The sequence below is a fragment of the Patiria miniata genome, unplaced genomic scaffold, assembly GCF_015706575.1.
Source record: "Patiria miniata isolate m_02_andy unplaced genomic scaffold, ASM1570657v1 HiC_scaffold_3, whole genome shotgun sequence".
Lineage (NCBI taxonomy): Eukaryota > Metazoa > Echinodermata > Asteroidea > Valvatida > Asterinidae > Patiria > Patiria miniata.
The window spans coordinates 14363704-14385392 of record NW_024037069.1 but is presented as its reverse complement, the minus strand read 5'-3'; the positions used below and the strand labels follow the sequence as shown (position 1 = coordinate 14385392).

General features: G+C 40.2%; 1 protein-coding gene across 2 annotated transcripts; it reads right to left on the bottom strand.

The window, feature by feature from the left end:
* Positions 1-422: 422 nt before the first annotated feature.
* LOC119737292 (tubulin monoglycylase TTLL3-like) lies at positions 423-20639 on the bottom strand. Of its 2 annotated transcripts, XM_038211514.1 has the most exons (18): positions 19972-20638; positions 15783-15881; positions 15348-15555; positions 14935-15042; positions 14223-14413; positions 13456-13624; positions 12727-12821; positions 11745-11873; positions 11262-11376; positions 10385-10748; positions 9291-9439; positions 8253-8493; positions 7434-7656; positions 6659-6871; positions 6146-6431; positions 4199-4218; positions 3112-3186; positions 2128-2279 (listed from the first exon to the last, which is right to left on the bottom strand). In XM_038211514.1, exons 1-18 carry the CDS (start codon positions 20401-20403, stop codon positions 2265-2267), a joined length of 3132 nt encoding a protein of 1043 aa, XP_038067442.1. In that variant the 5' UTR covers positions 20404-20638; the 3' UTR covers positions 2128-2264. The 2 variants fall into 2 exon arrangements, with proteins under 2 accessions (XP_038067441.1, XP_038067442.1); XM_038211513.1 differs by lacking the exon at positions 4199-4218 and having other exon boundaries at positions 423-2279; positions 19972-20639.
* Positions 20640-21689: the final 1050 nt, after the last annotated feature.

Below are 21689 nucleotides of genomic sequence, written 5' to 3'. Positions count from 1 at the left end.
ACATTTCACCGAAGACGTGGTATTTGGTAGATTGAAAGGTTTTGAGGAGGCCGGGCCCGGGGATCGGTCTATTCCTCCCTCCATGGTATTATATACATTAAAAAAAATGTTTTAGTCTTCTCCGTGCTTTTTTTATCGTTCGTAAACGAATGGAAACAATAGGGGGAGGGCGCAGACTCATGCTGTGAGATGCATGCTTTCATTACGGAAAACAAAATCATTACAAGGCTCAAAGGCGAATATATTGTTCCCGAGCAGAAAGGGAAAATTGGATAGGGCCATGTCAGCTACTGCTTCATCGCACGAGATATAAAATCGTGATTAATACAAATATCAATATAAAAATAAATAAGAATGACTAAAACAAGTAATTGTAAATGAAGAAGCATGTACAAACATCAAGACCCACTGTGGACGACATATTTAAGTATTCAACGTAACATGATTTATTATCAAAATAACATGAAAAGAAATTAAAAACATCTTCAAGATGGCCTTTATTGCTTTCAGCAAAGAGATTTATACATAATAAAATACAAGTCAAACGTTATTCACAAAAGAAACTTCCTAGTTTCTATATTCATTGGGACCATCGCAAGTGGGCAATTGATGATTTTGTTATTGCAGAATTTTGTTTTCAGAGCGATACGTGCGATGATGGGCTGCTTACCACTGAAAAGTTCACTTATAAAAGTTTCATTTAAAAAGGCACAACTCAGAAATATATAAACCTGGTTATTTAGAAGACAATTGTAGCCTGCATCTACAAAACAAACTAGCAGACTACATTGTAAGTAGGCAGCAAATTGGCTGGAAAATGTTTTCGTTTTTGAGAACAAAACATGATTCATGCCTGGCCCGCAATGCCAAAGCCTTTTTTTAAATATATTTTTAAAGAAAACTTCACTGCTAAGGAAAAGTATCAATTTATTACCAGATGAATGTCTGCTTCTCGGAAGTTCCTCTAAAAATAGTTAGTGGCCTGACGTTTCGACCCTAGCAGAGTCTTTCTCGAAGGCTAAAATTTTAGCCTTCGAGAAAGACTCTGCTAGGGTCGAAACGTCAGGCCACTAACTATTTTTTTTGCATTTATACCATAGGTCCTTTTAGTTGGGAAGCAGTTTGCAACAGCTAATTCTATTTTTCAAGTTCCTCTAAAAGCAACTAATTTGAATTCTACTGTTTGTATTATAATACCCTTGTTACTCTTAATCCAGCAATAAAATTATGCTGCATTATAAAAACAATATTTTCTGACTAAAAAATGGGGCCCGAATGTACTTTAGTTTGTTCTACCTGAAATGGCAACCAATTAATCACATCCTAACTTTGGTTTTGTCTAAAAATGAATCGTTGAACCGTATTTTAATGTAATAAATACATTTAACAATGTACAAATCTTTAAGAATTCAATATTTCAATGGTACTATAATTCTGATAGTTACAATGTTTATTTGATTACATACTCTTGGTGTATACATGTACTCAAATCAATTGATAAAATATAACAAAACAAAGCTTTGCTGGTAGATTACAGTTTAGGCATTTTGGGCAAAAAATAATGATTTAAATGAACAAGCAATGTTACTTCTTCTGTAAACTGTAATAAAAAATAATGAATGAGCACACACTCTAAGACTTTACAGTTTTTTGTAATAGTTCTTGCATTTGGTAAAAGGTATTTTTAAACACAAACGTATTATTAAATGCCTTAAATTCACTGCACACCATTCAGTAAATCCGACATTTTCAAACCAAATTTGTTTTTCAGCCTCCCAAACTCAGCCATGATATCTGCATAATTCTATTTCTTTTAATGTATTTTTTGTTTGTTTACATGATGTAACTACTGGAGACTGTAAAAGGGTAAGTCCCGCATGGTACCTTGACTTCTCCACCTCTTATCTGTACATGTATCTTAGACTCTCTACGTTGCCTATTGACATTGGGACGGGTTCGGCCTGCCAGGAAGGCCGCTCTACCCACTTTGTGCACCCCTTGGATCGGGTCCGGCCCGCTTAGTGTTACCAAGTTACCCTGCCTGTTGCTGACGAAGGTCCCACTACGAGGGATCAGCTCTGGCGATCGGTACCCTGCCACCGGTGACTGGTAACCGGAGTTGGGCTGGCTAGTTCTGTCATTGACCGGGGTGTTAACCACACTGTCTTGTCTGCAGGTGCAGTCTGTTGCCGTTTTATCGGCCTCTAGTTTTACCCCTGGGATGCCGGTATTGCAATGGGGGCATGAGCTGCCCCAAGCTCCGTCTAGAATCCCTGCTGCTGTTTCATGTCAAGATTGAAATACAAGGACAAGATGGACGAGATTGCGAAGATGCAACAATGGGCGGTGAGATAGGAGGAGCAAAAAATGAGATGAAACAGATGCAGGATTACCATAGCAACGATGGATATGGATACAGGGAGGTAACCATGGTTACAAAAGATGATGAGACAGAGATGAGTTCCCAGGAGAAGCAAGGAGGCAGAGGTGATGGAGGATAAGTTGAGGAAAGATGGAGGAGGGAGGGAAGGGAAAACAAAATAAATATGAATGAGTGATGCCTGCATTCCCATATGAATGGTTATTGCCATGCTAGTCAAAATTAAACAATAACATGTATGTGACGTAATTCTCCACAATGTACTTGTGAAGAAGGTGAGTATACATTGTACATTGTTGTGAAATAGGAGATGAATTCTTTAAGGACTTAACACTGAAATAAACATATTTTAGGTTCTTTGTGGGTTTTCAAGATAGATGACTTTGTTTCGCAATGTTTAGAACCAAAACAACTTTTCTTAGAAATTGTGGTTATACAATCAAATGGCAAGTCCAAAATCTAACTGTCATTTAGACTTGAACATCTCAATGAACAAATGAAAACACAAAGTCTTTTCCCTTGTCCATTTCAGATGAAAATAGTCATTAAAACAGGGAGAACAATTTTTTTAGGACTAGCGAGTTTCAATCTGCATTAAACTAAAAAAAACCTTTAATTAAGATCGGAAAAATGTGTGTTGTATTGAACATTCACTTTAAATTTAAACTGTCTTCATTTTTTTTCTGAAACATTTTAGGAAAGAAGCAATCAAAATAGATATTTTGACGTACAACTTGTGTCATGCTGGCTATCTCGCTGCGTAATGTCATCATGTGATGATTGAGCTTGCGTAAGCGCAGACGATGCTGCAATGGAAACAAACAGATGGGAATGAGGTGAGCATGGAATTATGGGATGGATGGGGGTTAATATGGAATCATGGGAAGGGAGGGGGTGACAACGGAATTATGGGATGGATGGGGGTTAATGTGGATGGGTGAGCATGGAATCCTGGGATGGATGGTGGTTAGTATGGAATCACTGGAAGGGAGTGGGGGATAATTGAATCATATGGGATGGGCGCGGATTAAAATGGAATTAGCAACAATTACCAAGGAATCCTAGGATGAATGAGGAAAAACTGGGATCAAATTGTGGTTATGACGAGAAATATTAGTTTTTACATGGAATTAAATTAGTCATTCAGTCAATTTGAGAGCAAAAGTGAAAGAGCTACAAAGAGCACAGATGCATGAAGAGAGATTAGTAGCAGACGCAACTTAGTTTACCAAAGCTTGAATCAAATCAAACTGAATAAAGAAAACACAAGTGAAAAAAAGATACACATAAAACAGCAGTAGAAACACAGACAGCCCTGGCAACAGTTCTCAATCTCCACATTTGTGAGAAGCTGTTGAATGCTGAAATTAAATAATGTTCGTCTTTTCAGGAATGAAACTGGGAATTTAAAAAAAAACGAGGAAATTCCAAACAACACAACTTTGTACAGTGTTTTTCAATTTGCAATGGCATTCATGAGTAAAAAACAAGGAAATCAGCGGATCCGAGGAAAAGTTGCATGCCTGTCTTCAATGTGTTTTCTTTTGTTTCTCTAAAAGTTGAGAAATTTTGCACAAAGGAATGCAGTTTTACCGGGTGTCTGTACCAAATGCATCCTGAATACAACTATGCAAATACTCGGCGTAGTTGTGCTTAGATTACAATTCCATCAGGTTAAGTCAGAAGAATGTTGAAATAGGAGCAAAATATTCTCCAAGTTCTGACAAGTACTTTGCATCATTATGCTAGGTGTAGCTGAAAGAACGCGACATGTAAAGAATGACTACACGTAATAAGCCCAGATGAGTTTCCAATTACCTGAACAGTACCCATCGGGCCTGGTGCATGCAAGGAATTAATGAACATGGAAGATAAAAAAAGGCAATGTGTTAACAAACAGACATTTCAAACAATGATTGATGGTTGAGTCAAACAGTGAATGTGACATTTCCACATCTGTCGGTCTACAATGCAGCTTTTTGCATAGTTCTAAAGCCCAAAAAAACTCTGCCCAAAGTCCAGACCATGTCAGAAAATAGACTGATTTGTCAATTTGATTTAGATCAAAACTCAAGTAAGAAGAGGTAATTCTTTCTAAAAAAAAAATCTAAAAGCCCTATAAGTATCTTTGATCCACTGCACCCAAATTACTGCTGTAGTTATTTCAGATGTCATGATATAATACTTGAAATTTCAAGAACAATTCTTGAGAACAATGTAATATAAATGTATATACTCTTAATTATGTACATGTACAAAGTTACTTGGACAATCCAATTGTAAATCTTCATGTACACTACAACTTACTGAATCAAAGTAGACCTACTACTACTGCCTACTACACATTTACATTTCCCAAACATCAGCAAAATATGTAATGATTGTGACACATCCAGTATCTTAAGAAATGTTTAACTTTTTTTTCTATGGACACATCTTAAACTTCTGTTGATGCTTCTGCTTTAAGCAGTTGAAGTTCATGGTCTGAGATCACAAAACATCACATCTGAGGTAGTTTTTGTTTCATGAGTCATCTGACCAATTCAGTGACCCAGACTGAACAAATATCTCTCCTGACTAACTCTCCACCCTTAAAGGGTGAACACTAAGCTCATCAAAACATTTCAAGTATTCTCCAAACCTAGTGAGCATTCTAATGCGTAGGAAACAGCCCGGTTATCATTCTCCAAGCTTTTTGGCAACATTGTAAAATAGTCTTAATTTGATTCCTTGCAAAATGGAGAGTTGCTTTTGATGGAAGACAAACGTTGCTTGTGCAGACTGGCATGTGAATGTACTTGTTCCTCTGTACTGAGGAGTTTCTGCAATGCTATGTACAATGAGTCCACTCAATCAAGACTGAAGTTGGCACCATCACTGCAGCTTCTTTGAGTATTGCACACTGGCTGGCAGTAGTCTACAAATATCTCTGAATGGTTATCAATGATCCTAATCACCAATGAGTTGACTTGCTGCTGTGAGTTTGCAGCCTAGTCATAACTGCATGGTGTATAGAGTGGTAGGTTACATCCACATTGGCATTCTAGAGTCACACGAAACCAAACGGTATTAGGAGTAACTCGGGCCGACGCCAATAGATTTTGGTTTCAGAGAGACAAACCTTTTTTTTTTAATTCTCCATTGACTAGACAGGACAACTTCAACAGCTGATCTTTCAACCCAGTCACTCCTGATTCAAACAAACTCTTCATGTACTTCATTCAAATTTGCAGAATAACTTGCTTCAGTGTGGCTCTGGAATGCCCATCTGAAACGGGTATTTTAATTTTGTTATTTAAGCACTGGAGTAGACTGACACCCCGCTAGGCCCAATGACAAAATGCTTCTCGGAGCTGTCAGGGTTATGGTGCTGTAGTTTCAGTTTAGGATTGGTCAACTGGCCGTGCTTGACCAGTGGGTTTTTAGGCCTTTTAGGATGGCCGAGGTGGAAGCTTCCGATGTTCGGAATTTCTCCTGTTTGAGTTGTGGGCTCGGCTGTTGAGTGGCCGTTAATTTTTGTTTTGTGATTGTAAATTGTGTAAGCTTTGAGGGACTTGGTTGGCTGTATGCCATAACGCTGCTCGGGGACTGGGGGGCTGCCTTCAACCCCAGTCCCCTTGACGGTAACAGAGCGGAGTTTGAGCTCCTCCCTTACTGCCTCGCTCTCTTGACTGACATTTGGCAAGAGAAAGGTGCGTTTCCGCCGCCCCTTTTTACCCTTGCGGCTGGTCTTCCTAATCAGATCTAAGTCATCCTTGCTAATACCTGCTAGTTTACGTGTCATTTCCTCCAGATTAGTCGCTTTAATCAGCTCCGGGTCGAGCCCCATGGGGGTTGCTTCAACTTTACCCTGACTGAGTCTCCTGGGACTGGTCTGCAGGTTGCTGCCGTTATTAGTGGTCTTCCGCAGGACCACTGTTGTGTCAGGTTGTCGCGGGCTGATGATGTTAGGCTGGCTTCGCTGCCGGTGTATACGGAGAGATGGGTTACGTAGACCGGTGCCCTCGATGCACAGCTGGGCACCAACATAAGGAGGAACAGTCACTTGGTGCTGGACAATGAAGAGAGAGAGGCAAGAGGTCAAAACACCTTCAAAATGATGCCACAATTCTACAATTTGAGAAGCTTGGTTAAAAGGCAATTCACCTGCTTCTTCAAACTAAGGCCCTGTCTGAATCTTTTGTCTACAGTTACTGTCTCTGACAATTAAATCAACGTGGGAATGATGACAACAGATGAAGCTGTAGCTCTGCAGGCCCATTTTGAACACAGCCTTACCTGCTTGAAGGCCAGTTCAAACTTTCCTGTGTCGCAGTTCTTGTCATGTCGTCGGTCCAGCACTACCTTCATGGTGTCTTCGATGACGTCATGGCATAGTTGCTCTGTGATCTCAGTCGTAGCACCCATGGCTGGGGAGGAGTTGATCTCTATCAACCATGGCTGGAAGTCTTCAGTTAACATGAAATCTGCACCGTATAGCTCAAAGGAGTTCTGTTGGCACAGAAAGAAAGGAAGAGTGTTGAAGACAGGGTGCCTTGAACAAAAAAACACTAGGCTTACCTGGTCAAGCTGGATCTAAAAATCTTATTTTAGGACATCATTAACACTCTGTGACTCCGTCAGTCGGTCAGTCAGTCAGTGACTCAGTCAGTCAGACAGCAGTAAACTGGCGCATGTTTTCAAGCACAAAGCTAAACATGACATGTCACCACAGACCATGACTGTAGCTCTTATGGCTAGAGCTCACAATGCGCCTGTGGATGAGACTAAAAGCCACATCCAATAGGTCTCTCTCACACAGACTGCCACGTGCATCAGCATTCTGGCCGTCAAACTTTCGTAACACGCATCGGCTGCGCCGCATTTTGAAGAAATGTCAAGCTACATGCACGCATTTAGAACTTTTTGCACACTGCGCACATACGCACATGATGGCGTTGGATATGCAGTTGTAATTTTCCTATGAAGATGACGTCCTAATGGAGAGATCTATGGGAAAGTGTGTTAAATACTGCCGGCCGTAGTCAAATAATTCAGACGTGGCTTAACGCACCTTGCGCATTTCCACAACGTCCTGCGTGCACTGGAGTGCGGCAATGACGGCCTTCTTCATGCCTGGGTAGATGCTATCCTGCCATACGTTGCCACAGCCTCGGTTCTTGAGATACTGCTGGAACTCCTCACTGGTCCACATGTTCTCATCTGGTAGCATCACCGAGCGGGCCGCAGAATTCTCAAAGTTCTTTTGGACCGAGAAGTTGGAAAGGTGGATGGCCCTGTTGAGAAAAGAGTAATAAATTTCATCAAGACAATGAATGTTTTTTTTCTGAAGAGAATCAGAGTACACTGACTAAGACATGCAGATATTGTTTTAGATCATTGTTTCATGACACCAACCATATTTCAGGAAGTGAATAATGACATGGTATATGCTATTTGTACACCAAGGCTGTGACTCTGTTTGAATTCATAAAGGTTTAAGACTAAAATTTGTCAGCTTTTAAACATTAAATCTGAGCAGCAACACAATATTGCACTCTACGGAAGTACTCAGTACATTGTACATGTACACAACTGTTATTAAATAAAATACGTACTTGTCCACTGATAAAGTATATTTAACGTATCTCCAAATAACTTAAGGAATCTCATATATACATGGTCAGTGGATACTTCATAATGATGGTTTCATTTTATCATGTAAAACATTTTTTAATTGTTTTCTTTTCCAAGATCATTCAAACATTCAAACATGGTCTTGAGAGAGTCAATTAGACTCATCAAACTGGTTTGTATCTCAATTTCTTGGCATGAAGCAACTGAGAATATTTCTATTTCCCCAGACAAGATGCTAAACATGAAGACTACTCACGATTCTAGATTGTCCAGTGAGAAGGGCTGAGTGCAGAACCTGAGGTAACTATTCTGATACCACCAGATAGTCAACGGGTTCCAATCAGTCACTAAGAACCACTGCCGAATATCAAACTTGGTGTTGTAGATCAAGAGAGGGCGCTCTATGTACTTCTGGACGACCCATTTGCCCTCCTTGACGATGGTTGGGTTGCCCACTAGTTTCAGGATCTCCTCTAGTTTGTTCATGCAGATAATACCTGAGAAAGAACAGTCACATCTCAGAGAGTCACCTAGCTGCCTATTTCAGCATGACAAATTTAGTACAAGATAAGGTCATTAAATTTCAGAATCTTTGGACTTTATATATAGTTCTCTTTTCAATGCCAACTTCTGCTTCCTTTTAAGGCAAGCTTGCAATTTAACAAAATGGATTTGGAAGGTGCATACAAATGTACAAAGTTTACAGAGTGCATTTTCTTTTTCTTGAAAATGTCTGTAAATTCTCTTAATGGAAGAGGAGGTTTGCGGTGGCACCGCAAACTTTGTCTTATTGTTGCCACCTCAAAAGGCAAACTTTGTCTTATTGTTGCCATTCCCATGTAAACTGTCAAATCTCTACATGTGGTTTCAAATAGAATGACGTACCAATGGGGATACTGCAAAATTCACGGCCAGAACAATGACAATAAGCCAGTTTGGTATTTCAACTGTGCATGTGCACAATGATATGGGTAACGGGTCATTCAGGATAATCAAACGTTTCGAAGACGCATGACGCTTGCGTGTAAATTACCAGCAGAATGGGCGTGCGTGTAACATTGCGTAACATCACATCAGCGATGCTATTCCGAATGACATCAGGTCATTGAAATACCGAACTGGCTTATTGCACACTCTGGTCGTGTCCGAAACTGGCTTCCAGAAGTATGCCAACACCTAGTATCAACACTTTCCACCATACTTGTAATGGGAGATCTAGACAGTTGCTCTAGACAAGAAATGCAAACAGGCCTATGTCTTCATGGAGTCATTGACCTTTGCCCTTTGAACTCACCTCTGCCTCTAGACTTGGCTCCAGGCTTAATGATCCAGATATTGCGCAGTCCGTCCATATCCAGCTGGGGTAGGACGGCCCGTACCCTGTTCAGTAGACTCTCGCACATTGCACTGTGATTGCTAGACTCGGCTATGACACCACCCTCACTGTTTATGAGAGAAGAAATTAAATCTAATTGTAGTAACTAGTGCAGTGCCCGTCTAAAATGTGCATGTTCGGGAAACGCAAATTGCTTTGCCGCTGGTGTAGGTTGCATACTCTTGCAGAGTTTTTGAGAACTGCTCGTGCAAACAACGCACGCTATTCAATGGTGTTGTTTTCACAGGTTGAAGGCACACTTACGTCAAAGTTTGTGCCAAGTTTGAAGTTCGACCACCTACAATGGTCGCTCAGTCGACTTCAAAAATAATGTGCCCGTGTAGATTCGGAAACATGGTATGCAGTGCTATTCACCCATTGAGCCATTAGTATTCACCCATACTGGACAATGTATCGCCCTGCAATGCACGTGCGCGTGCCCGTCCTTTTTGCATTGTTTGCGTCATATTGAGCACGCGCGCTTTAGCTTAAACATGACGTAACAATTGAAAAGAACGGCAGTGCGTGGTGTTATGTTCTAAGCTGCCACGTTTGCCTCAGAAAATACTGCTTTTTGCAGCTTTTTCGAGAACCGCTGGTCCAAACAACTTCAAACTTTGCACTGCACATTCTGTTGTCCCGAAAAATATACCCGCCGATTTTCAACTTCATACGGTGCCCGGTTCTGGAGATAATCGACGGACAGACAGACAGACAGAGATTCCTGGAATTATAGTAAGATACACAAAGATTCTGTGCCAAATGGTGTTCATCAAAAAGCAGTCAGCAGATTTAATTTTTTACTTGATGATGAACACAATTTTTTTAATTATTATCATTTTTTACACAAGTTCTTACAGCAAAAATTCACAATTGAAACTTTTTTCCAGGGATTGATAATTTTTTGTGGACATTCAAAGACTGAACATTTTTAGAGAACTAGACATAAGATATTTTCAACATGAACTTGATAAAAATATAACCAATAAAAGAGTAAACAGCTCATAACTTACAAAATAAGTTGGCAATACTGTCGAATAAACTCATCCCACTGTTTGTCTGTCATGAGGTCACTGACGTCCACATTATTGTCCAGAAATTCATGTGTTACATCATTCAGATAGTTATCCACGATGTCAGAGGCAGTCCGAATCAGGGAGGCTGGAAGGACAGGGTTCGTTTTCCTTTTTGCCTTGGACTGACCAGCCAGCTTGGATTGGGACCGTGGCGAGAGGGTCGCATCCTCAGCGTCAGACTTGGTGGTATTGTCTTCGTCTGGAATGTCTTCATTGTCGTCCATTGGCACGTCCAGCTCGCCGTTGTGTCGTTGTACCACCCATTTCAAAATGCTACAGGCAGCAGTCAGTCTGTAGTCATCTGGGGTTAAGAAGGACACATAATAATTTTTAAAAATTATTATAAAAGTGTAAACAAGTATCATTATTAGGTCTCCATTTGCAGTCAGAAGCAAAAGAAAAATTAAGAATGGAGACTAAAAATGTAAGAAGAAGCACTCAGCTTTAGAGGCAAAATTAGATATAATCATTGTTTAGCTGACGCATTCAATATAAAAACAGGAAAAAAATTGTTTGGAAAAAAAATGGAAATTTGTCTGTCAATGTCTGATAGCAAAGTTTTAAATTATTCTGATAAAACTGCTTTAGTTTAATTAGTTTTTAGCAGGTTCCATATACAGTTGACTCTCGTTAATACAAACTCATTCAAACCTAGCCAATATGTTTGTATTAAGAGGAACATCAGTCCCATTCATTGTGCACATAAATGCACAATCGGGACCAAGGCCTTGTGTTTGCTATAACCAAAATTTGTATTAACAGTGTTTGTACTAATGAGGGTCAACTGTATAATCTAAATAATCTGTCATCTCACCAAGAAATGCATTTTTCTCTTCCTCTATGCAGATTTTGTAGCTGCGTGGATAGAAGGTATCAGCGTCCATGTTCTCATACCACTTCAGGTTCCGTAGATGGGTACACAGGCCAGTCTGTAACAATAAAAAAAACACCAGTTCGTCATTCTCCAGTCATGCATTTAACTTTTTCACTTAATAACTTTGGTACAGAATAAGTTGTTTTATTTAGAAGGAATTTAAATAACATCCTTTTACATTCAAGTCGATAAAACGGCTTATCTAAAGCAGTCACTTTTTTGAGTCAATGTATCAAATAATCGCACACAAAGATTTAAAGCTGCAACATTTGCGTACATGTACTTGTTAAACACGCAAGCCGTAACTTTTATTAGCATGATTTAAGTTCAAATAATATGCCACTGGTTTGCTGAATCAAGTTGGATTTTTGCAGTCTGAAATTCTGCAAAATTAGAAACCTCTTTTTCTTTATCCCATCTCACCTTGGTTGTAAACGCTCCATTCTTGGCAAAATGGTTGACAATTGTCTCTTTCCTCAAGAACCTAAAGTTGATGGTGTCTCTGCGACACGTCCAAATGAAAAATGGATCGTTGTTTCGGACCATTCTTGACTGTAAAATAAAAAAATATAATAACACGTAACCGCAATGGAAGGGCTCATACTTGTTTTTTTGCAATGGGGTAATTGGTGGCACAGAACACAATATCTTACGGTTTGTCTCTTTATTTCATATATTTATTTTAATTCTTTCTGGTTATGTCACAAACGACGCTTCAAATGTGAACAGGCACTTTAATGTGAAAGTCGAGCAAATGATGAGAGCAGACAATGAAGAAGTGTTCAGTATTGCATGGTGGAGAGTAGAAGTCTGTGAATGAACATGTCACTGGACTAACTCCAAAATTAGAAGTGGTTGAGAGGACAACCAGAGGTGTTTTTAATAACCATCACCATGATCACCAGGAGAATGCATAGACTGAAAAGAGGGAATTTCTCAAAGACAATGGACCCCATCTCATGTATAAAGTCTGTAACATGTCTAAAGTTTAGGCATTCTCCTGATGGAAAACACAGCATACTTGAATCACAGACATCTTGAAAAGACATAGACCTGACATTTGCCTGAATTTTCTGACCACAAAACGCTGCAGCCAATAACTGCCACGAGACGCAAACAATATTGTGGGCTCATTAAACATACAAGAGGACGGTCACATAAAGTGCGTTACTAACAATCACAATGAGGGTTCGTGTACCATGGTGTTATAGGAAGCAGCATTTTGTTGCCAGAAGCAACATAAAAGCATAGGGAAGTCAGGTCTAGGTTTTTTAAGATGTCTATGACTTGAATGGAACATCAAGTTTACATCTCTGGTTCTGAATATTACCGCAACCCTTTTCAATAGAATAAGTCTCGTCACATGCTCTTTATAGGCAAGCTTTTTCTCAATGTAAATACTGACCATCATTCCATACATGTCATCTGAATCTCCTAATCCGTTGTCATCGTCATCACTGTCTGCAGTGACACCCGTGTCAGGAGAATCATTATTGTCATCTGAGTGGCAGACAAACAAAATCACATTGAAATGTCATTGATATGTCACTGTGAAAATCCTACAAATGGCATTTTTACAACTTGCTTCCAAAAGCCGACCCAGGAAACTCATATTGCCACTACAACAGATTTTCTAATTTCAAACCTCAACGTGACTTTCTTATGGGAAATGAAAATCAGGTGCAAATAGAGTTTGAGCTACGGGCTCCAAAATAAAACCAACGTGGAAAATATGGACTGGAGGTGCGATTAAAATCTGCTTTTTTTAAAATTTACTTTTTGAATTGCACTATTTGATTTGTGTCTGGAAAACTGAATATTCAAAACCAACCTAAAAACAAATCAAGCCTTCCATTTTCTTGTGACACAAGCTAAAGAAAACAACTAGAACATCCCACAATTTGCTCCATGGTCTCTGATTGTAACTGCACTCACTCGCTAGCAGTCTTCTAGGTTCGCTAATAGCCTGCCCATTCGACCCATCAGAGAGTTCCTACCCATTCTCAGCAGAACAACCCATGACAACTGAATGGGAACTTCTGGTGAAACTGGATAATAGTTATTCAGTTTGAAAAAAAGCAGGATAACCGGATTTAGAAATCTCTGATTTCTCCCATCACTAATATGGTCTTACCGTCATCATCGTCATTGTCACTGTCATCTGTGTCATTGTCATCACTGCCTTGTTTCCTCTTGACTTTGTGGGGGGCCATGGATCGGTACTGCTTCTCCACCCAGTCTCGAGATCGCAGGCATTCTCTCACCACAGGATAGGGACCCTGAATGGTGAAGACCCTCTTTAACTGCCAAAGAAAACCATTTAAAATAAAAATTGTTTAGTTTCATCGATCTTTACAACTGTTTGGCAGCTGCAACAGTTACAAAAGTTGTAGTGCACTCTTGCATGCCAAAAAGCGACTTCATTTGCACAATGCAGGTGTTTTGTATTGGAGCAATATTTTTGTTAACTAAATCATGAAGCAAATTCTAGCAAGGACTGTGGTTGACCATAGTTTGACTAACTGCAATCGAGCATAGGATGGTTGGACTGCCCTCTAGTCAACTATGTGCAACCAGAGCCTGGGTATCAGTGATCAATAGCTGTGTGCATCCTAATGTACAACAGGGAGCTACAATGTACATGTCAGATCAAGAAGTTTTCAGAAGACATTTTTTATAAGAGATGTTCACAAGATTCTGTTGGTGAGCATGTGCATGAATAAACCACCAGTAGACTAATGGCCATTGCCTGACATTGCTCATGGATGCTTAACTGTCATTAAATGTGACCAAGTGTCACAAAAGGAGTCTTAACTTTCAAACGAAGCTCTTGGGACATTGTGACCCATTTTGTTGTATTGGGTTAAATGTAAAAACAGTATTACTAGTCTGGTGCCCAACCTTCATTGCCCGTTCTGCCGTCAGCTTGGCTAGCCTGAGTCTCTCTCCACTCTGTGCTGCCGTCCTAGTCACCAGACTCTTGACTTTATTGCGAGGGGAAGAGCCAGGCTCAGGGGAAGTCACTGTCTTACTTCTCTGATGGTTGGTGGGCTGGGAGGTGGTGGTGGTCTCTAGCGGGTCACTACTGGCACCTGATTCAATCAATCAATCAATTATAATCAATTTAAGGCTTTACAGTGAACTTCACTAGGGCAGGATTAGCACCTGCAACCTCCAGAACGCAGTACTGACATACATGTACTACAGCAGAAGGACACTATAAACACAATTGGGTCTACATAAGATTTCTCAGTACAGTATTCATTCATTATATTGGTTTTCAGTCACCAATGCTCAGTACAACAGCAGTAGATTGCACTTTTTCTGACTTCTAGTGAGAGTTCCGTAGGAATTAAGGACACATCGCTGATGCACATTGATTCATGCGCATATGAAAGGCAGTCCTCAGTATTATTTTTTCTGAAAGTGATACGGCATATGATAGCAATGCTGCCAACACCCTTTTATTAAACCGAGTGAGGGGGTAATTGTGCGTGGAGCCTATAATTACTCATAAAATTGGGAGCAAAAACCCATGCTCATTATAAAGGGAATGTTCAGTATAGCAGTGTTTGTTTTAGTTGTTCATTATGGCTATCATCAGAGAACTTACCATCTATAGGATGCGTTGAGCTCCGTTTGTGCATGCCAAAACTTTTGGGCTTAGGGAGAGCCTTTTGTCGTTTCAAAACCAAGTTTGCCCCACTCGTGGAGTAAGGTCCTACAGATAGAATGGGAAAAAAAACAATAAAAATGTTAAGTTTAGCTATAAATATTATATTGGCAAAAATCCAGACATATTTCTGAGCTTTATTACACCAAGTGCTGTCTCATTAGAGCTTGTGAGGAAACACCCAGGAGGGACTCGAACCCATGACCTCCTACTTACTACTGCAGACATCTTAATCACTCCCCGGACTGCTAGCTATGTCTGGCTGGTTGCAATCTGATATATACATGATATAGCAGTGGATACTGTCATCAATGTCGTCTATGGCAGAATTGATTTTTGAGATTACTTCTTACCGTCTTGCAGCCTCTGTAGGTTCATAGAGGACTGGGGTAGCCCCCTGCCTGCCCTGACTGGACTCAGAGGGGTGGTCAGATGTAGTGATATTGAGCCCCCTACCCCTAGCCTGTTGTTACTGTTGGCTATATCGGCTGCAGGCCTGTTCTCATTCAGATTGGGGGTGGAAGTCGGTGAGCCCCACGCCGTCTGGCAACTTTCTGCATTCTGTGGATTGGAGATTGCAATAGTACCATTAGCTGTACAAACAAAACATGGTTTTCCTTTTCTGTTGCTTCTAAATAAAAAGCACTAAAAATCATTTCATGTAACGGAGACAACAATGCCACAAACATGAAAGCAACAATGGATTAGTATCTCAATTTCAAGACTGACAATTTGGAGTGACTCCTTCAACAATCAGGAACTCAGAAACTTTCTCAGCACCAACCTACCTCCTTGTCTTTGAGTGTTGCAACACTACTCTTCTTGTTCTTGAGGGCAGCCACTGGGCTCAAGCGCCCCTTGTAGGGTATCTGGTGTCTCTGCTCCAGCTGGGACAAAAATCCAGACAAATTACAGTGCAATGAAGTCCATGTAAAAATACTTTTTACTCAATTCAATTTGCATTCACCTTTGTGCCCCAGTGTCACAGCTGATTCAGCCCAACCTTGCAAGAATCCCCCCCCCCATCTGTATTTTTGTTTGTGGGGGAGGGACGGGGTGTGGGGAGGTGATTCAACATTTTTTGCCATTCACATCGTGTTCTGGGTCTGGATGGCCAACAAACCAGGGAATTTTTGCCCAAACCTACAGTATGTCCAGCCAACAAGCATGACAAGTCTGAGTTTTTTATTACCTTTCCCCCACAATCATTTTGCTAGAATTATGCATCAAGTCATACTTCCAAACAATAATTTACAGAGACAACTTGTCTACTGGCATCAAAACAAAGCAACTTTTAAATTAGCTCATTTGCACAAACCCTCTTTTAGTGTGAAAATTGATTCATTGCAACTTAATAATAGTTTGACATTGTACTACTGTCCTTTGTAACAGATCAACTGGCCAAAAAAAATGAGTTAAGGGAAATTAACTCATATGCCTAGGCTTCCATGGTATCCTAGCAACCATCAGTCCAAGGTAAATGTAAAAATCAATTCCTTAATTTGATTGGTCAGGGATCAATTAAGATGCTTTGTAGCATCATTCAAGCCGCAATTTATGATGAATTCACCAAGGTTGTACAATTTTGTGTAAGTAATTAGAGGAACGGTAATCAGCCTGTTGCAGGAAAACATTTCACACAGATGTTCCTGCAATTAAGGACAATTAAGGACAGAGAATAAAAAGATACATAAATATCAGACAGTTTTTCTTCAAGCAAAGAATTTTTTTTGGTTTTTTTTTGCTCAAGATTTATCTACATATCTATATTTTCATAGTCGCTTAATGTTGCCTAACATTTTTTGGTGAAAAGTTCTAAAGCAAAAGTTTATAATTCATCAAGTGCTAATAAGCATTTCACTTTTGAAATTGTATTCTTATTTTGAGTGAATCCAGAAATCACATTTACACACCACTTCAATCTCTTTAAAATAACTAAGCTCTGTTATCTATTACAATTTACAACAGACAGTCCATTCTACTGAATTCCATGAGGTCAAAGTCACCTCAGCATAAATATTACTGAATAAAAGGGCAAAGACCCTCCAGGAGCACAAAAGCTTAATCTGAATTCAATCTACCCAGAATTTACTCACGACCTCCAACTGAGCTATCAGTTGCAAAACAACGTTGCCTTCAATTTTGAACGTTCTACAAATTGTTTACTGACAGCACAGCAGCAATAGACCCTCTTGCCAGTATAAAGCAGGGTTCACAATACCCATTGGTCATGCAGGTTAATCTACCCCATGACCAAACCAAGTCAAATTTTCATCTTCATGACCTTAGGCCAAAAAAAAAGTCTCCGGTTTCTGGTATGCGCACGCGTCGCCGTAGCCATGCACGTCGGCAAAATGAAAAAAACAATTTCAAAGAAAGATGATGTCTCAAAACAGCAAACTCACTGGTTTGACTGGAATCCTGCTGCAGCACAATTTGAACGTGTTTTTAGAACGGGTTACAATCGAGTATAAACTTTATGTGGCCTCTATGGACGCCCATATATTTGCACTAAGTTTAGTTGGGCACCATTTGCAGTCATCAGCTGACATTTGAAGGAAAAAAAACAGGTACAAAAAAAATAAGCCGCGTGGCCGCACCACTTTTGGGGCAGGCTCCAATCCAGAAACCAGAGACTTTTTTTGGCCTTACGTTCCTCTTCATTGTAAGTTATGTTTCCTAATTCTTTACTTTAAATAATTTGAAACACAATGAAGCTATCCAACTAATACATTGGTTCAAAATTTGACCATTCTCAAAACTGAACAAAAAGTTTGTAGTTTGTTATGGTTTTACAGTTTAATTTGTGTCTTTATGTTATTTATATCTTGATGGGTTTGCTTGGAGTTGTTGTTTTTGTTTTTTGTTTTTTGGTTGGTTATTTTTTTTTTGGGGGGGGGGTTGTTTTTTTGGGGGTTTTTTGGGGGGGGGAGTATTCAGTTTTCAGCCTCAGGGAAGAATTTCAAAGCACATTAGCCAAAGAATGAGACAGCCGCATGATATAGTCATGGATCATAACTTAATCATGACAGTCGATGTCAGCAGAATAGAGCTAACCACTTGTCAAATTAACAGCCACTCACTGGAGTCCTTGAGCAACCATGCATGAAACCAGTGATCGATTATTCAGGACCAATTGTCATTATGTTCACACAGCATGTTCACAGCGACATGCATTATTGAAAACACTGTTCCGACAAGCAAGCTACGATAAGGGCATCCCTTATGGTTCTCATATTTCTGCCTCTCAAGAAGGGTCAGTTGATCAGTTGGTCCAAAACAAAATTAAAATCAGAAAACAAAATTACAGTGTCACCTGTTTCTTCGGTGTCTAAATTAAACAATGCCAAGTGCATTGTCTCTACAGGCATAGATGAGTTTAACATAAGTTGATAGCACTAAATAAAATAATAAAACAAATTTCACAAGATAGTTGACTTACATGTACATTATATCGGCACTCTGCAACTCACTAATATTTTGGCTGTAGTGGCAGCCAGCATGACATACCATTCATAAATACCTAAGACAGTTTACCCAATCATATTGGTCGAGAGCCCGTCAAGTGGCCTCTTAAACAGTTGCTAAAATACCGGCTGGCTGGTCTTAAAACATGTTTCCAGTGTCACATGAAATTTGGACTCAGGAAATCAGGTCACTTTTATCCTTTTATTGGTTGAACATTCACAATCCTTGGTTAGGCATGCACAATACTACCAGTGAGTCCAAATGTGAAAGGCACATACATGTACCATAACATAGCTAGAGGGGTGTTTAAAAAAAACATGAAGTAAACTTATTGTTCAACAAGTTGGTTCAAACCAAATCATTGGAAATTTCTAGTTTCTGACTTGCTTTGACTGTTTGACCAAAAAGGTATTTATGAATGGGAATGTGCTTGGCCGGTATTACAATTATGTTTAAGACTGGTTTGGAGTCTGGACGCTGATAATGACCCTCACCGAAATTAGCGTCTAGACTCCAAACCGGTCTTAAACATCTATTTTGTACAGTTTTAAGTAGGGCTAGTGAACTTTTTTTTTAAATGGTTGTATTTGTTTAAGAGATTGCTTTCATTGTAAAGCTCACCCAAAAAGAAAACAAATGATGGTAAAATTGCAAAAAATTGACCCATGCAATCCAAAGTTATGGCCAAATAAATGTCGATCAAATGACCTTATTTTGTATAGGAAATGTGTACGAAAATGGTGAATTTTTGTGAAATTGAATTAAAACTGGTCATGCAAACATTTATTCCCTCAGCAAAGGTATACTATAGACACCTAAAATAATGAGAGGCAACATCCTTGCACCTTATGGGATTGTACTTGGTAGAAAAATTGATTCATTTTCAATAGCTTTTCAAATAACTCCGAACCTGATTGCCTGATTTTTTTGAGGGAATGGGTTCCAGACAGGGTCGGCGTTAATAAAAAAGCGGTTTTTCTCGGGAGCCCAAAATAGGGTCTGTGGGAAATGATTCAACCAAACAATTGGAATGCCCCAAGGCCAAGCCAAAATGCAGTTCTTTGTAAAAAAAAAAAAATAATAAATCATACTAGTATTTCACCTGAACTGAAATAAACAAAGCTTTTTTTTTCGGTAGAAAATATTCAGATCTCCAACAACTGACTCACTCAAATTAAAAACAAACAAAATGAACCAACAAAGCACTGCTAAATAAAAGACGGACAGAGACAAGTATCAAATGTGTGGACAATTCTGAATTTATGACACTAAATCTGATATTTAGGATAGCTTTCGCTTGAATAACTCTGCAGCCGTAATGCTCATTTCCCAATTTATGTCATGAGCATTTGGGGTTGGAGTTACTCAAGCTAAAGTTAAGACTCATTTAAAGAAAAAAGGTGAGTGAACTGGGACATAAAATTACCAATTTTAATGAACCAACAAAAGCAACAGAAAGTTCAAAGAAAACGCAACATCAGTTGCAATAAATGAGAAATAGATCATCACCTTCTTCCTTTGTTTCTCCAGATGTTGCTCCTGTCGAACCATAAATGTCGTTCCTAATGTCTCGGCAATCTTAAGACTTGCTGAGCTCATTTGAGGCTTAAACGTGAACTCATCCTGGCAATGTTGCTGGACGGCGGCAAGGCGCGTGGCCCGGGCCCGCTGCAGCAGGCCAGACCGGGACTGTCTTCCCGACCCCTGGGCCAACCGCAAGCTTGTGGTGTTCAGTTTCGGTGCATAGGTCAAATCCGATTCGATAGAGAATCGGTGTGGGATGGCCAGATCGCTGGAGGAGGACGGCACCCCATCGCTGCTGTGGCCTTCATCCTTCGGTGCCGCGTTGGTGGTGGCTGGTGAGACGTCAACTTCACCGGGCATGGGAACAAGTTTCACCAGACTGTGGCTGATCCCCGGCGGAGATTCCACCTGCAGCATTCCTCTTCTACCACCTTCAGGGTATTTTCCCTGGCCGGAAAATATCACCAAAAGAACAACTTAGTGAATGATCGTTTTACATCATGTTGCTTTACTGGAGTTTGAGTTGAATAGTGTCATCGTTAAATTTTGATGAGCGATTTCTGACAAAAAGCAATGCACGAATCCGCACGTACGCCTGTGTTTTCGCCGTCAGCAAATCCCCATGTTGTTATCTCCATGGACGCACGCTATTTCTATGTCATGTAAATAACCCAAACCCTCTGCCGCTGGTTTACATGCAAGATCACTTCAATGAAATGACAGCGCGGCGGGTACCAGTCATCATAAAGACGCGCGAGGGCGCTATTTAATTTTTGCAGTGCGGCAACTTGCGGCACTTGTCACATTGGCAGGAGCCGCGTCGGTAAACTTTATGGGGGGGGGGGGGGAGGCTGGGTCACAGGGGTTGACAAAACATTCGCCCACGGACCATCCGCTCTAAAAAGGTAGGCAAGGTTTCTCCCCCCGTCACCCTTCCTCCGTAAAAGTACTTGTACTCGGAGCATAGGTGACGCTCGTCATCACTGGGCACATTATTTTGCAGACGACTTTTGCCGACACTCAGGTCACAAGACGCGCGTGACGATAAAAATGGAGCCCTCGTGAAAATATATATATATATATATTTTTGGGGACCGATGCGACTTGCGCCACTGCTATTTCGAACTATATGATAAGCCTACTTGAAACTATAACAAAAGGGATCGGTTTGAAGCGAATTAACCTGGAATTTTCATTCAGCCGTGGCCCTCTACTCCTCGTTTGTCAATCCTTAATTTAATTTATGATGTGGATTCGACAGCAACAGCAGGTTTAGCACGTTTCGCCGTAGTGTCATTTTTATTTGGTGGGACATGAGGGCAATCGTCTCTTCATCCGTACTGATAACTAAACAGGTTTCTTTTACCGGTCTCCGTAAAATAAAAAGGGAGGGGGTTCATAGCTATGTGGGCGTTGTTCAAAGCTGTTCAAAATATCGTTGGCCCGCAGCTTCCGAGATCTTTCCGATCGAGCTTGTTGGTTTTAGCATATTGTTTGCTTGTTTGACTGCTTTTGTCGACTTTTTCGACGATAAAGATGTTTTGTCCATAATTGAAGCATTTTTAATCTGCTCTAGAAACTCTTTTTTTTTGGTTCCTCTATATATTTAAGATGTTTCCCCTTTGTAAAGCGGGTTTTGTACGCAGAGGGCGCAGAGGGCGCCCTTCCTAAACCAGGGCCCATGACCACGGACCGCGTCGTAT